This window comes from Cebus imitator, unplaced genomic scaffold (genome assembly GCF_001604975.1).
Source record: "Cebus imitator isolate Cc_AM_T3 unplaced genomic scaffold, Cebus_imitator-1.0 Scaffold227, whole genome shotgun sequence".
NCBI classification, from domain to species: domain Eukaryota; kingdom Metazoa; phylum Chordata; class Mammalia; order Primates; family Cebidae; genus Cebus; species Cebus imitator.
Window position 1 is genome coordinate 3,099,624 of NW_016107542.1, and position 14,932 is coordinate 3,114,555.

At 43.4% G+C, this 14,932-nt stretch overlaps 1 protein-coding gene across 3 annotated transcripts in view; it reads right to left on the minus strand.

Moving 5' to 3' along the window:
• AK3 (adenylate kinase 3) overlaps nt 1-2,332 on the minus strand; it is a 21,161-nt gene extending 18,829 nt beyond the window's left edge. Inside the window, exon 1 of one of the 3 annotated variants that reach the window (XM_017496982.2) lies at nt 1,540-1,909. In XM_017496982.2, coding sequence (XP_017352471.1) covers nt 1,540-1,690 — 151 coding nt within the window. In that variant the 5' untranslated portion in view covers nt 1,691-1,909. Of the gene's footprint in view, nt 1-1,539; nt 1,910-1,954; nt 2,051-2,195 lie in introns of those variants that run through there. The other 2 variants (XM_037727317.1, XM_037727318.1) reach the window with 2 other exon arrangements.
• Nucleotides 2,333-14,932: the final 12,600 nt, after the last annotated feature.

The following is a 14,932-nucleotide window of genomic DNA, read 5'->3' on the forward strand; positions in this document are numbered from 1 at the left end:
TTTTTCACTTAAATTTTTTTTTTTTTTCACTTAAATGTCAGTCGTTTTTAAATATACAAACAAACAAACAAAACCCAGCTGGAAATAACCTAAATGTCCATTAAGGGGGAAATGGTTAAATAAATCATACCAGATTCTGAAAACACATGTCTACAAAAACAGAATGAAATGGATTTGTCCATCTTCATGTGAAATATATCCCAGATATAAAGTGAAACCACACTGGTGCAGAGTATATACACATAGTATGATCACATACTACATACGAGAAAGGATACACATATCTGTGCTTGTAAAATAAACCTCTCTAGAAGGAAACGCTGTTCTCCACCAAAGAATGGGACTGAGGTGGGGAACTAAAAAGAGGGTGTTTGCTGTTTATGCTATGCACTTCTATCCTGTTTTCCATCCTAAAAAAAAAGGGGGGGCCTTGTTTAGGCATTATTTCTATGTAAATGGGTTTCAAAATGAGTTTCAAAACGGGTTCTATTTTGAAAAGTAAAGGTCAACATTTATTGAGAAAAAAACTCCTGCTACTGGCTTTTTAAAAACAACCTTCTTAAGGGAGAATTTACATACCACAAATTCACCCACTGTATAGTGTAGATTGTTAACTGGCTTTTGTGCTGAGTTGTAAGAATTTATTTGGCATGAGAAACAAAATATTTTATGTAACCAAGTGCAAGAATAGCTTTGCTGTCTAAGAAATCTAGGGATATCAAAATTTGAGATAATTTAGTAATCGTAACAAGGGTCAATAATGCTTGGCCTTCGGATTATGGGGGAAAGGTCAGAACTATAAGATCCTATAGAGCTTAGCCACACCAAAAAGAAGAAAGAAGAAGAAAGGAAGAAGAAAAAGAAAAGAAAAGAAAAAAAAGAAAAGAAAAGAAGAAAGAAAGAAAGAAAGAAAGAAAGAAAGAAAGAAAGAAAGAAAGAAAGAAAGAAAGAGAAAGAAAGAAAAAAGAAAGAAAGAAAGAAAGAAAGAAAGAAAGAAAGAAAGAAAGAAAGAAAGAAGAGGAAGGAGGGGGAGGAAGAGGAGGAGAAATAAAAGAAAACAGAAAAAAAAAGAAAGGAAGGAAGGGAGGGAGGCAGGAAAAGAAGGGAAGGAAGGGAAGGAAGGAAGGGAGGGAGGAGGAAAAGACAAGACAAGCAAACTCCAGCAGGGCTAACGCCAGTCTTCTATATACACCAGCAGATCGAATAAGCCGAAGCTCAGCTCGATGGACCCCCAAGAGTGGCTGCCACCGGGGAGACTTGTGGCTCTGAAACAAAGCCCGGTGGTTTCCCTTCGTCTCTGGACTTCGAGCTTGACCTAACTTTCTAGTCCCTTCCCCACCCCATAACCCCCCCAAAGCGGCCCACGAAGGCCGGAGGTTTCGGGGCGCAGTCGCTCAGCAGCCCGAGGTCTCTGTCCCGGGCAGCGGGAGAGAAATGCTGCGCCCTCAGCCAGGCACCCGCGTGCCCAGTCCCGCCCCTCGCCCGCAAAGCCTGACCCGGGAGACAGCGCACGGCAGGCCCTTGGTCCAGAGCTCCCACCTGTGCCCCGCAGCATGTTGTCCCGGAGCAGGTCCCCGCTGGAGAGGTGCTTCAGTTCGAAGTGTTTGGTGATGCGCGACGACACGGTGCCCTTGCCTGAGCCTGGGGCCCCCATGATCACCGCGCGCAGCAACCGCGCGGACGCCCCCATAGCCGCAGACCGAGGCCGGCGCCGCGCCCGCACCAGCTTTGGCCTGGCCTGCGCGCTCACCCGCTCTGCGGCCCGCGCCGGCCGTCTGGCAGCGCCCTAAAGGGCGGCGACCGCGGCTCCCAGGCGTTCCCGGAAGTGAGGCGACGGCCTCTGGGGCCGCCCCGCTAGCGCCAGACCCCACCACTGCGCCCGCCTCTCGGCGACCCCGGCGCGCCCCCTGCCCGGCGCCCGGCTCCCGGCCCAGTCCCGCAGTGCAAGCCGCGCCCCCTCAGCGCTCGCTAGGCCGCCCGGCTCCCACTTGCGCCGCCCCGCGGCCCCTCTCCAACGGCTGCTGGGCCCGGATCCCTTGGGCGCCGCTCTGCACCCACCTCCGCGCGCCCTCCACTCAGCTCAGTTCTACTCCGCGCCTCTCCGCGACCTCTCGCCCTGTCCGGCCCAGTCCCGGCCGGGTGGACCGCGCTGCCTTCTGTCCGACCTTGGTAACTCCTGAGCGCCCCATGCCTACCTCTAGTCGCCCCTGGGAGCCGCTTGGTTTCGGAATCCACCCGCACCCACCCCTCCATCAAGCCTTTCTTAGCCGTCGCCCCTGGTCCATGGCAGGCGCTGCCCTCCCCAGTCCCTGCCGGACACACCGCACTCCCTTCCGAGCTCCCTTGACAACCCTTGTCCCCGCTCCACCTGGCGCCCACTCGAGACCCCCTCCCCTCTGCTCCCCTGGACCGCCAGACGCCCCGCTTCTGCACCCACTTCCGCGTCGCCCCTCCCTCCTTCCTCTTCCTCTGCTGCCGAGCGCCCTCTCTTCCCATTCCTTCTCTGTGTACAATCACAGGGAGTGACCTTGAGCCGAGAGGGCCTACCTCATCTTACAGGAGAAGAAATCTAGCTTTTGTTAAGTGAGATTCTTTTATAAATAACATAAGAGAGTGTGTGAAAGAGTGGAGGCAGGCTGCTGTGGATAGGCGATCGGAAGAGCTTTGAAGGGATGGCCTTTGTGCTGAGTACTGAATTAGAATATGGAAGGGAGGGGAGAGACAGAGGCAAGGAGGAAGGCCCTAAGACTGGAGGTTTGGCATGTTTCAAGAATGGAAACAGAGGACAGACATTTCAGTGAGTAGCATTTTGTCTGTAAAATGGACATAGAGGATTAGAATGGAGGAGTTCAAGTATTGTAGTACTTAGTGCAATGACAGCTACAGGTTAAATGGTCAAGTCCATTTATTATCATTGCTTTGTGTGGGGACACTATGCTAAGGCAGAAAGAAAGCTCTGTGAAAATAAACACAGTTACCTTTCTCCTCAGAGGTCCAGAACTGATTTCAAAGAAGATAGAAATGATTTCAGGGCAAGACACTGAGGGAAGACTTGCTCAGGGAGTGAATCTTGGGTGAATGGGTGGGGAGATTTCAATAGGTAGACAGCCTGGTACTTAGAAAAGGCATTAGCTTTTACGTTCTGCTGTGGAAAAAAAAGAAAGAAAATACATACCTTGTACAGTTTTATTTTTCGAGACAGGGTCCCAGGCTGGAGTGCTGTGACACGATCTCAGCTCACTGAACCTCTGCTTCCCAGGTTCAAGTGATTCTCATGCCTCAGCTTTGTGAGTAGCTGGAATTACAGGCACCCACCACCATGCCCAGCTAATTTTGTATTTTTAGCAGAGATGATGGGATTTCACCCTGTTGGCCAGGTTGCTCTCAAATTCCTGACCTTGAGTCATCTGCCGGCCTTGACCTCTTGAAGAGCTAGGATTACAGGCTTGAGCCACAGTGCCTAGCCGAGCTCATACATGCTCATTACTAAGCAAGAAAGAATGAAAATAATGAAAATAAATGAACTAAACATTGAATTCATGTAATTGGGAAAAGGTCATCAAAATAACCCATAGAATGCAGAGAAAGGGATGAAGTAAATAACATAAATGAAAGGCTGAGAAAACTTAAACAGAACTAACTAAAGAATGAAAAAGTTTGGACAAGTACAAATTTGCAATACTAGAAAATCTGAAGGTGTGGAGAAAGTACTTCTAATCTCCAAAGCTGGGAACATAGGAGGTTCCAACTCCAAAAGAAACCGGAAAGAAAATCCTGGGGAAATTTGGCTTAGAAAAAAAATGTTCAAACAAACAACAATAGCTGAGGAATCATCCTCTCTCATTGCAAGGGCGAAAAGCTGAATTTTGTGGTCATATTAACTGGCCCACAAAACACCAACCAACTTTGACTTTGCAAAAGGTTGTTGATTACAAATGAGTAATTGCCAGTCTGTTAAATCTCCTGGCAACTATGCCTGGCATAGACATTTCACCATTCACAGGCATTTGTGTTCCTCACTGCTTGCTTACCTTGTTCCAACGGAAAAACACTGAGGTCAAATAAATACAAATTCTAATTTAATGACCAAGTGTTTATACAGATTAGATTGAAGGAAATAAAGCCCAGATGAGTTCTTTGCACATAGTGGGCACTCAGTAGGTCTTTGTTGATTGAACACAAAGAATTACTGTTTTATCATTTTTGTTGTTTCTTTGTTTTTGAAACAGAGTCTCCCTCTGTCACCCAGGCTGGTGTAGTGGCACAATCTTGGTTCACTGCAGCCTCCACCTCCCAGATTCAAGAGATTCTCCTGTTTCAGACTCCTGAGTAGTTGGGACTAGAGGCTTGTGCCCATGCCCAGCTAATTTTTGTATTTTTAGTAGGGGTTTCGCCATGTTGGCCAAGCTGGTCTCGAACTCCTAACCTCAAATTATCCTCCTGCTTTGGCCTCCCAAAGTGCTGAGATTACAGGCATGAGCCACCGTGTCACACTGAAGATTGAAATGTTTAAGGGCTCTAGAATGTACAACTGAGGAGGAAATGATGGGCATGTGTCATGGATTGTATTGTATTCCCCCAGGAGATATGTTGAAGTCCTACTCCCCAATACCTCAGAACATGACCTTACTTGCACAAAGGGTCTTTGCAGACATAGTTAAGATAAGGTCGTAGTGGAAGATGGTCAGCTCTTAATCCAATATGACCTGAAAACATAGGAGCAGAATGCCATGTGACAATGGAGGCAAAGATTGAGCTTACACAGCTGCAAGCCAAGGAACACCAAAGATTGCTGGGGACACTAGAAGCCAAGAGAAAGACACAAAGCTGATTCTCCCTAGGGACCTTGAGAGAGAATAACCCTGCCTGCGCCTTGACTATGAATTGCAGCCACTAGAACTGTGAGAGAATAACTTTCTATTGTTTCAAGCCCCCTAACTTGTGGTAATTTGTTACTGTAGCTCTAGGGAACCAATGCAGCTTGTTTCCAAGAAATATATATATGTATATGTGTTTGTATGTTGCTTCACACTGTGTGTTACCTAGATGAGAACAAAAGAAAAGAAGCATTTATGTTTGAGAAGTCATGACCAGGATTGTAGTGTGACAAAGAGAAGGAAGGTGCATCAATTATCCACTGCTATAAAAATCCACTTCAGGCCAGGTGTGGTGGCTCACACCTGTAATCCCAGCACTTTGGGAGGCCAAGGCTGGAGGATCACTAGAGTCCAGGATCACTAGAGACCAGCCTGGGCAACATAGTGAGACCTCTTCTCTACCAACAAACAAACAAACAAAACAAAATGAACAAAATTAGCCAATGTGGTGGTATGCACCTGTGGTCTCAACTATTTCGGAAGCTGAGGTGGGAGGATTGCTTGAGCCTGGAAGGTCGACACTGTAGGGAGCGGTGATCACACCACTGTACTCCAGCTTGGGTAACAGAGCAAGACTCTGTCTCAAGAAAGAAAGAAAGGAAGAAATATCCTGGCCAGGTGCGGTGGCTCACACCTGTAATTCCAGCACTTTGGGAAGCCAAGATAAGCAGATCACTTGAGGTCAGGAGTCCGAGACCAGACCGGCCAACATGGTGAAACCCCTGTCTCTACTAAAAATACAAAAATTAGCTGGGCGTGATGGTGTGTGCCTGTAGTCCCAGCTATTTGGGAGGCTGAGGTACGAGAATTGCTTGAACACTTGAACCTGGGAGGCAGATGTTGTACTTAGCCAAGATCATGCCATTGCACTCTAGCCTGGGTGACAGAGTGAGACTTTGTCTTAGTAGATAAATAAATAAATAAATAAAATACAAAAATTAGCTGGGCGTGGTGGTGCACACCTATAATCCTAACTAGAGGCAGAGGTTGTACTGAGCCAAGATCATGCCATTGCACTTCAGCCTGATTGACAGAGTGAGACTCTGTCTCAACAGATAGATAGATAGATAAATAAATAAATACAAATACAAATACAACAATTATCTGAGCATGTGGTGCACACCTGTAATCCCAACTACTCAGGAGGCTGTGGCAGGAGAATCTCCTGAACCTGGGAAACGGAGGTTGCAATGAGCCAAGATCACACCACTGCACTCCAGCCTGGGCATCAGAGCAAGACTCTGTCTCCAAAAAAATAAAAATAAAATAATAATAAATATATAGGGGAAGAATGTTCTAGAGAGAAAAAGAACAAAGGCAAAGGCCCTGAGGGAGGAATATGCTTGAGTTTTCAAAGAAGCCATTCTGCCTGAAACAGAGCAAGAAGGAAAATAACAGGAAAGCTCAGGGAGGTAGTGAGGGTCCAGACCCTACAGGGCCTAACAAACCACTGTGGCAAATGGTATTTTCCAAAGATAGGCATGATGCCAACTCCCAGTCCATGAGCTCATCTTTGACACTTCTCCAGTCAAGAGGGACAGGGTCCCTGTCCCCTCCACCTTTAACTGAATAGGCTTCTTGACTGTTTTACCAATTGAGTATGGTGGAAGTGATGTTATGTGATTTCCAAGGCTAAGTCATAAAAGACAAATATCTTCTGATTTGTTCACTGGGACACCCATTTTGGAAGCCTACAGCTGCCACATGGGGAATCTGACTGCCCTGAGGCCACCAGGCTGTAAGGAAGTACGAATTAGCCCACATGGAGAAACCACTTAGGTCCTGAGATGACATGGAGAGAGAAGTGCTTTATTCTCTAGGTGTCCCAACTCTAGCCATCTGACTGCACTTGCATGAGACACCTCAAGCCAAAACCATATAGCTGAGCTTTTCCTAAATTCCTGACGCATAGAAGCCATGGGAGAAAATAAAAGTAATCATGGTGCTTTTAAGTAATGCAAGTGAGAGAGGAAGATGACTTGGCCTTGCATGTCATAGATGATGAGAGCTAGTTGGATTCCAAAATACAAATATTTATTTTTTGGAAATAATCTCAAACTTACAGAAGGGTTGCAAATACAGTACAAAGATTTTGTTTTTTTGAGCCATTTGAGATGCCCATCATTCTTGAATACTTTCATGTATGTTTCCTACAATGACATTTTTGTATAACCACAATATAACTTTTAAAATAAGAAAAAAGTCACATGACTAACATTTAATCAGACCTTATTCAATTTTCCCCAAATGTTCCACTAATGTTCTTTATAACAGAAGTTATGAAATCATACAGTACATTTTAGTTGTGTGATTTTCCAAAATCACACATTGCTTTTAGTTTCCATGTCTTTATTTTCTTTCCGTTCTCTTTCAGTCTGGAGTAATTCCTTAGTCTTTCCTTGACTTTTATGACCTTGACAAACTTTTGTTAATTTTTTTTAACTTTCCATACTATACCGATGTAATGACCTTGACACTTTTGAAGATTATGGGAAGGTTATGTTGTAGAACACCCTCTTTGAGTTTATCTGATGTTTTCTCATTATTATATTCAGCTTATTCATCTTTGGTAGAGAATGTTACAGAAGTAGTGCTGTGATTTTGTGATGTTCTGTCAGATGGCATATGATTTCAATGTGTTGAATATTGATGATGCTAACTTTGATCACCTAGTTAAGATGGTGTCTGCCAGATCTCTCCATTATAAAGTTACTCTTTTCCCATTTGTAATTGATAAGTATTCTAGTCTGGGCACAATGGCTCACACCTGTAATCCCAACACTTTAGGAGGCTGAGGAGGGAGGATTGCTTGAGGTCAGGAGTCTAAGACCAGCTAGGCAATGATTAAAAAAAAAATTAGGCTGGGCGCGGTGGCTCAAGCCTGTAATCCCAGCACTTTGGGAGGCCGAGGTGGGTGGATCACGAGATCAAGAGATGGAGACCATCCTGGTCAACATGGTGAAACCCCGTCTCTACTAAAAATACAAAAAATTAGCTGGGCATGGTGGCGCGTGCCTGTAGTCCCAGCTACTCAGGAGGCTGAGGCAGGAGAATTGCCTGAACCCAGGAGGCGGAGGTTGCGGGGAGCCGAGATCGCGCCATTGCACTCCAGCCTGGGTAACATGAGTGAAACTCCGTCTCAAAAAAAAAAAAAAAAAAAAATTAGCTGAACATGGTGGTCCAGCCTGTATTCCTAGCCTCTCAGGGAGTGGGTTGAGTGGGGTGCTGAAGTGGGAAGATTGCTTAAGCCCAGGAGGTCACGCTGCAGTGAGCTATGGTCATACCGCTGCATTACAGCCAGGGCAATGGAGTGAGACCCTGTCTTAAAAAAAAAAAAAAGTACTAGGCCGGGTGCGGTGGCTCACGCCTGTAATCCCAGCACTTTGGGAGGCCGAGGCGGGTGGATCATGAGGTCAAGAGATCGAGACCATCCTGGTCAAAATGGTGAAACCTCGTCTCTACTAAAAATACAAAAAATTAGCTGGGCATGGTGGCGCGTGCCTGTAATCCCAGCTACTCAGGAGGCTGAGGCAGGAGAATTGCCTGAACCCAGGAGGTGCAGGTTGCGGTGAGCCGAGATTGCGCCATTGCACTCCAGCCTGGGTAACAAGAGCGAAACTCCGACTCAAAAAAAAAAAAAAAAGTATTCTGTGAGAGGGTAGATGAAGTTGAGTCTTTGTAAATACCTCATCTTTCATCAAACTTTAAATTTACTCACTTATCTTACATTTAATTATATGGTTTATTTCATTAAATGGTTTATAAGCCATTGTCATTATTTATTTTGATGTTCAAATGATTTAAGATTTGGCTAATGGAATCTCTTTCATGTCAGCTAGCATCTGTGTCCTTTTGGCATGTCCCCATTTCTCTTTGTGCAGTTCTTTATTTTCTGGCTTAAGAAGGTCCAGTTTCATCTTGTACTTCCTAGACCCAGGAACACATTGAAACTACTGAGATCAATCATTTCTCCAAGAATTCCTGGTTCCCTTTGGTGGAATATGGAATTTAGAAACTCAGGTCATGCATTCAGTGTGCTGATTACTATTAATGTGTTGCTGCTTTAAGGTCCTCTCAGCGGACAGAGCTAAGGAATATGTAAATATGTTTGTAATCATTTACACACACCTTTACATCTACATTTATTTCTGTGTTTATGTGTGTATTATTGAAGCCATGAGTTTACAATGACAACTTTGATTCTGATCTAATATTCTGGATTTATTTTCGTTTTTTCCCCTTCATCCTTCACTACAATCCTAGTCTTGTCTTCTCCTCATACACTGAAGCCACCAATTTTTATTTTATTTTATTTTATTTTATACTTTATTTTGAGACAGGGTCTTACTCTGTCACTAAGGCTAGAGTGCAGCAGCCTGGTGATAGCTTACTGCAGCCTCTACCTCCTGAGCTCAAGTGATCTTCCTGCTTTAGCTTCCCAAGTAGCTGGGACTACAGGCACATGCCATCACACCCAACTAATTTTTTATTTTTATTTTTATTTTGTAGAGACAGGGTCTTGCTATGTTGCCCAGGTTGGTCTGAAATACCTGGGCTTAAGGGACCCTCGCACCTCAGCCTCTCAAATATTGGGATTACAGGTGTGAACCACTACATTCAGTCTTCTTTTATTTTTATCTACCTAACACACAGTAACACATTGCTTCTGGATTTTGAGTTAGTGTCTCTAACAGACTCTCATGTCTTTCATGTATGCACATTTAGGATCAATCACCCTGTATATACCCAACCTTCCATCACCACTGCCTACCCTTTCTTCATGCAGATGCCCTCCTCACTCTACTTGGGTTACAGAATTCCATGCCGACCACTCATCAGCCCCTGATATGTGGACACTCTTCTCATCTTGCAGGGGCTTTGACACTCTGTGCTGGACCACCCCCTCCATAAACATCCTTCTTGCCACTTCCGGGCTCTGACGTCACAGGATAGCCTGCTTATCGCTATGAGCATTCTACTCACCCTGCGCAGGCTCCCAAACCCTGAGCCACACTGTAGTGCCCTCCATGTGGAGACATCTTCCTCATTGCACTCAGATTCTGTCACTTGTGCTGGGCAGCTCTCCTCTGCAGATGCTCTCTTCTTGCATATGTTTTAAATGTAGACCCAACAGGAGTCTCTGCTGGATTAAGTGGAGTAAAGTGGAGGAAAAACAGAGTTTTCTCCTGAGCTACTGGGAGAATAGAATTGTCATTAACTGAGATTGGGAAGACTATAAGAGAAACAGGTTTGGGTGAAAATATTAGGGTTGTTTTGGAATAAGTTAACTCCAAGATACCTGCTGGACATCGAGGCAGAGAGGATAAGGAAGCAGGCAGATGTATAAATATTGACCACATGGTAGAGGTCCAGGCTGGAGATATAAATTTGAGAGTTGTCAACATATTTAAATTTATGAGATGGTATGAGCTCACTGGGGATTAACTTTAAATAGAGAGGAGAAGTCTAAAATCTGAGTTCTGAGGTTCTCCAACATTTTGAGTTTGGAAGCTGTGGAATAAACATTGAAAGAGACTGAAAGAGAGGGAGAGGCCAATTAGGAGGAGAATTGGGCGAGTACGGTGTCATGAAAGTCAACTGAAGAACATGTTTCAACAAGAGTATGAGTAAATGCGTCAAATTCTGCTGATAGGTAGGACTGAGAACTGATTGAAAATTACTTTTTAATTGTCAAAAAAACCTTATGAAATAAATTACATTTCATTAACAATGTATAGATTTAAAAAATGAGGATAATTTTGCCCAAAATTCCATAACTATTCAGCAGCTAAATTAGTGATTTCAAAATGTACTGGATGAATACAGGAAATGCTTTCTCTGAGGAGAAACTTATGCGTGTAGAATTCAAATTATCCAGACAAAGATGTTAGAGAAAAAAGAAAGATAATGTCCAGACAAAAGTCAAGGAACAGAACAGAGGAGGTGGAACTCAGATGCTGCAATGTCATATTTTTTAACACTGTGCAGAAGAAACAGAAAAGGGAGCTTTAGAACTAAGACAATTTTATTACGACATTCACTTGGAAGGATAAATAAGAATATCTGAGAAAGCCCTAAGAGAAATGGACAATGACGAAGCCTGTACAATAAGAAGATAATACTGACACATACCTTTGTCTGTTTTGTACTGCTATAACAAAATATTAAGACTGGATATTTTATAATAAAAAGGAAACATATTTGCTCATAGTTCTGGGAGCTGAGAAGTCCAAGATCTGAGTGCTAGCATCTGGTGGGGAAGAGAGAGGCAGGGGGTGGGGAGGGAGAGAGAGAGACAGAGAGAGAGAGAGAAAGAGAGAGAGCATGCCCGAAAGTCCCTTTATTAAGGCACTAAACCCACTTAGGAGGGTGGAGCCCCATGGCCCAAATTATTCCCAAAGAGCCCACTTCCTGACACTGTCTCAATGGTATAAATTTCAACATAAGTTTTGATGGGGACAAATGTTCAAACCCGTGGCAGCACATGAATAAAACAGAATAGAAAGCGCAAACATTTCAAAAAATAAGAAAACCAAAAAATAAATTTAATGGCATCTGGAAGTCTAATAAATAATAAAGATGCCAAGACCTTCTTAATAAATAGTCCTATGATAAATGGGTAGCCAGTGGAAGAAGATACCATCTGTCTTAGTCTGTTTTCTGTTGCTATAACAGAATACCTGAGATTGGGTAATTTATAAAGAAAATAAGTTTATTTAGCTCATGATTATGGGGGCTGGGAAGTCTAATAGTGTGGTGCCAGCATCTGGTGAGGGCCCTCCGACTACATCATAGTACGACAGAGGGCACCATGTGGCAAGAGAGCAAGAGCATGTCAACCTCTCAGGTCTCTCTTCTTATAAAGCCACCAATCCCATTATGGAGGCCTCACCCTGATGACTTTATCTAATCCTAATTACCTCCCAAAGGCCCCACATCCAAATGCCACCAATCTATAAATTTGGGAGTTACATTTCCAACACATGAAATTAGGAGGACATGTTCAAACCAGAGCACCATCATATTTGTTTTTCCACTGTAAGATGAATTCCACTGGATCAAAGATCTAATTTTTTGAAAGAAGTAAAGCTATATAAATACTAGAAGAAATTATGATGAAATTTTTCTATAATCAAGAAATTGAAAAACAAAAAAATTTAAAAAAACAAAAAAAAAGAAATTGAGAAAACTTTTCTAACTCAAAATCCAGGTGCAATAAAGGAAAGGACCAACATTTGAAGTATACAAAACAACAACATTTTTGCATAGCAAAACACATCATAAGCAAAATAAAAAGATAAATGACAAACTGGGAATTCAATTTCCAATTTCTGTCATAGACAGTGGGTTAATGCCTAGTTATGTGTTCTTTCCGGGAGTGGGGGTCAGGAGGGTGTTATTTCATTTGCCAAATTCCATAGAGTAAATACTCCCACCATAGCCAATGTTAACTTGCCAATGTAACATCAGCTGCACTAATGCTACATCAGCTGGAATGCAAAAGTCCTAAAAATTTAACAGTCAGCACTTGCAAGCTGGCACTAGCCAGCTCCAGCACACTGCTGCAAATATCCCTAATATATGATGGGCTTCTAAGGATGGAGAGGGGAAGGAAACCCAGCCTATGGAAAATAGGCAAGAGATACAGTCACTTTGCAGTACACACACACACACACACACAGAAAATAAAGGATCCTTTAATATGTGAAAAGATGTTGAATCTTACTACTCAGAAGATAAATGCAAATTAAAACTAAAATGAGATACTATTTTTCAACTATCAGATAGGGAAAAATCTCAAAGTTTGACAATGCAATGTGTTTCCAAGCCAGTGAGGATAGAGGCACTCATATTTTGCTGGTGGAAATGCAAAAATGGTATCATCCATGAGGAGGGTGTCAGCCTCAAGTATGAAACTGAGGTAAAATTAGTATAAATCGGAAGTTTATCAGGGCCGAATTCAAGGACTTTAACTTGGGAGACATATGTGCAAGTTCCCCTGAAATATATGCTCCAATTAGCAGCAGTAACAAGTGAGTTTTGAAAGGAAAAAATGGGGTGGTTCCTAAATTGAACATAAGCTATTGATTGGCTATACATTGTTCTTTATATCACTAATCCCAGGAACATGAAAATAATGGGTGAGGGCCACATAGTGCAACTTGTGATAGCATTTTAGGTAATTTATCAGCTAGTCTGGAAACTACAAGGAAGGAGAGAAAAAACTAAATGCCTTTAAGCAGTCCAGGTGCAGTGGCTCACGCCTGTAAACCCAGCACTTTGGGAGTCTGAGGCAGGTGGATCAGTTGAAGCCAGGAGTTTGAGACCAGCCGGATCAACATGGCGAAACCCCATCTCTATTAGAAAATCAAAAATTAGCCAGGTGTGGTGGTATGCACGTGTAATCTCAGCTACTCGGGAATCTGAGGCACAAGAATCACTTAAACCCAGAAGGCAGAGGTTGCAGTGAGCTGAGATGGCATCACTGCAATCAAATCTGGGCTACAGAACGAGACTCTATATCTCAAACAAACAGAAAAAGGAAAAAAAAATGTCTTTAAGTAGCTACCCTGGCTGGGTAGAGGACGACACCTGAGAAGAGGGGCAGGCCTGTGATTGAACACTCATTCTTTTTTCTTTTTTGGGACAGAGTCTTGCTCTGTCACCCAGGCTGGAGTGCAGAGGTACGATCTCAGCTCACTGAAAACTCCGCCTCCCAGGTTCAAGTGATTCTCCTGCCTTAGCCTCCCGAGTAGCCGGTATTACAGGCGTCTGCCACCATGCCTGGCTAATTTTTGTATTTTTAGTAGAGATGGGGTTTCACCATGTTGGCCAGGCTACTCTCGAACTCTCGACCTCGGGTGATCCACCTGCCTTGGCCTTTCAAAGTGCTGAGATTATAGGTGTGAGCCACGGAGTCTGGCCTAAAGACTCATTCTCATGTCTCTCTGGGCCTAATAAATTTGGCATACCTCACATTCTTCAGACTGCCCTGAGCTACTTTCTTTCTCAAGGGAAATTTGGCAATATCTAGTCAAATTTCTTTTTTTTTTTTTTTTTTAAAGATGGGGTTTCACCGTGATGGCCAGGCTGGTCTTGAACTCCTGACCTCAGGTGATCCACCCACCTCGGCCTCCAAAGTGCTAGGATTACAGGTGTGAACCACTGCGCCCGGCCAGTATCTAGTCAAATTTTATATACCACTTATCAATTGATCCATCTATCACAAAAATACAAAAAAGATATATACATAAGGTTATTCAGTGAGCACTACTTTTAATAGTAAGAGACCAGAAACATCCCAAAGTTCATTCAGCACAGAATGATTGAATAATCTAAGATTCATTAACATAGGAAAATACTAGGCACTTGTAGAACCCATAAAAAATATCTCTGTGTCATGATCACTAGTGAAAAAAGTAGAGTGGCCAAAAATAAAGGTAATATCCTACCATTTAACTAAAGAGAGAAGAGGATATGGATATATCTTTATAGTTACATTTTTAAAACAGAAGAGCAAGCCAGGCACAGTGGCTCATGCCTGTAATTCCAGCATTTTGGGAGTCTGAGGTAGGTGGATCACCTGAGCTCATGAGTTGGAAACCATCCTGGGTGGCATGGCGAAACCCTGTCTGTACCAAAAATACAAAAATTAACTGGGCCTGGTGGTGTGCACCTGTAGTCCCAGCTACTCAGGAGGGTGAGATGGGAGGATGGTTTGAGCCCAGGAAGCGGAGAAATAGAAAAATAAAATGAAAATGAACAACAACAAAAAACCCTGATTACCTCCAGGTGGAGAAGGGAATAGAGCTGAGGCATAAGAATGGAGGCCATATGTCTTTGAAGATTTCACTTTGTTAATTATGCAATAAGATTTCCCTTTCTTTCTTTCTTTCCTTTTTTTTAAATTTTATTTTATTTTATTTTAAGATGGGGTTTCACCATGATGGCCAGACTGGTCTTGAACTTCTGACCTCAGGTGATCCACCCACCTCAGCCTCCCAAAGTGTTAGGATTACAGGCGTGAGCCACTGCGCCCGGCTTTTTCTTTCTTT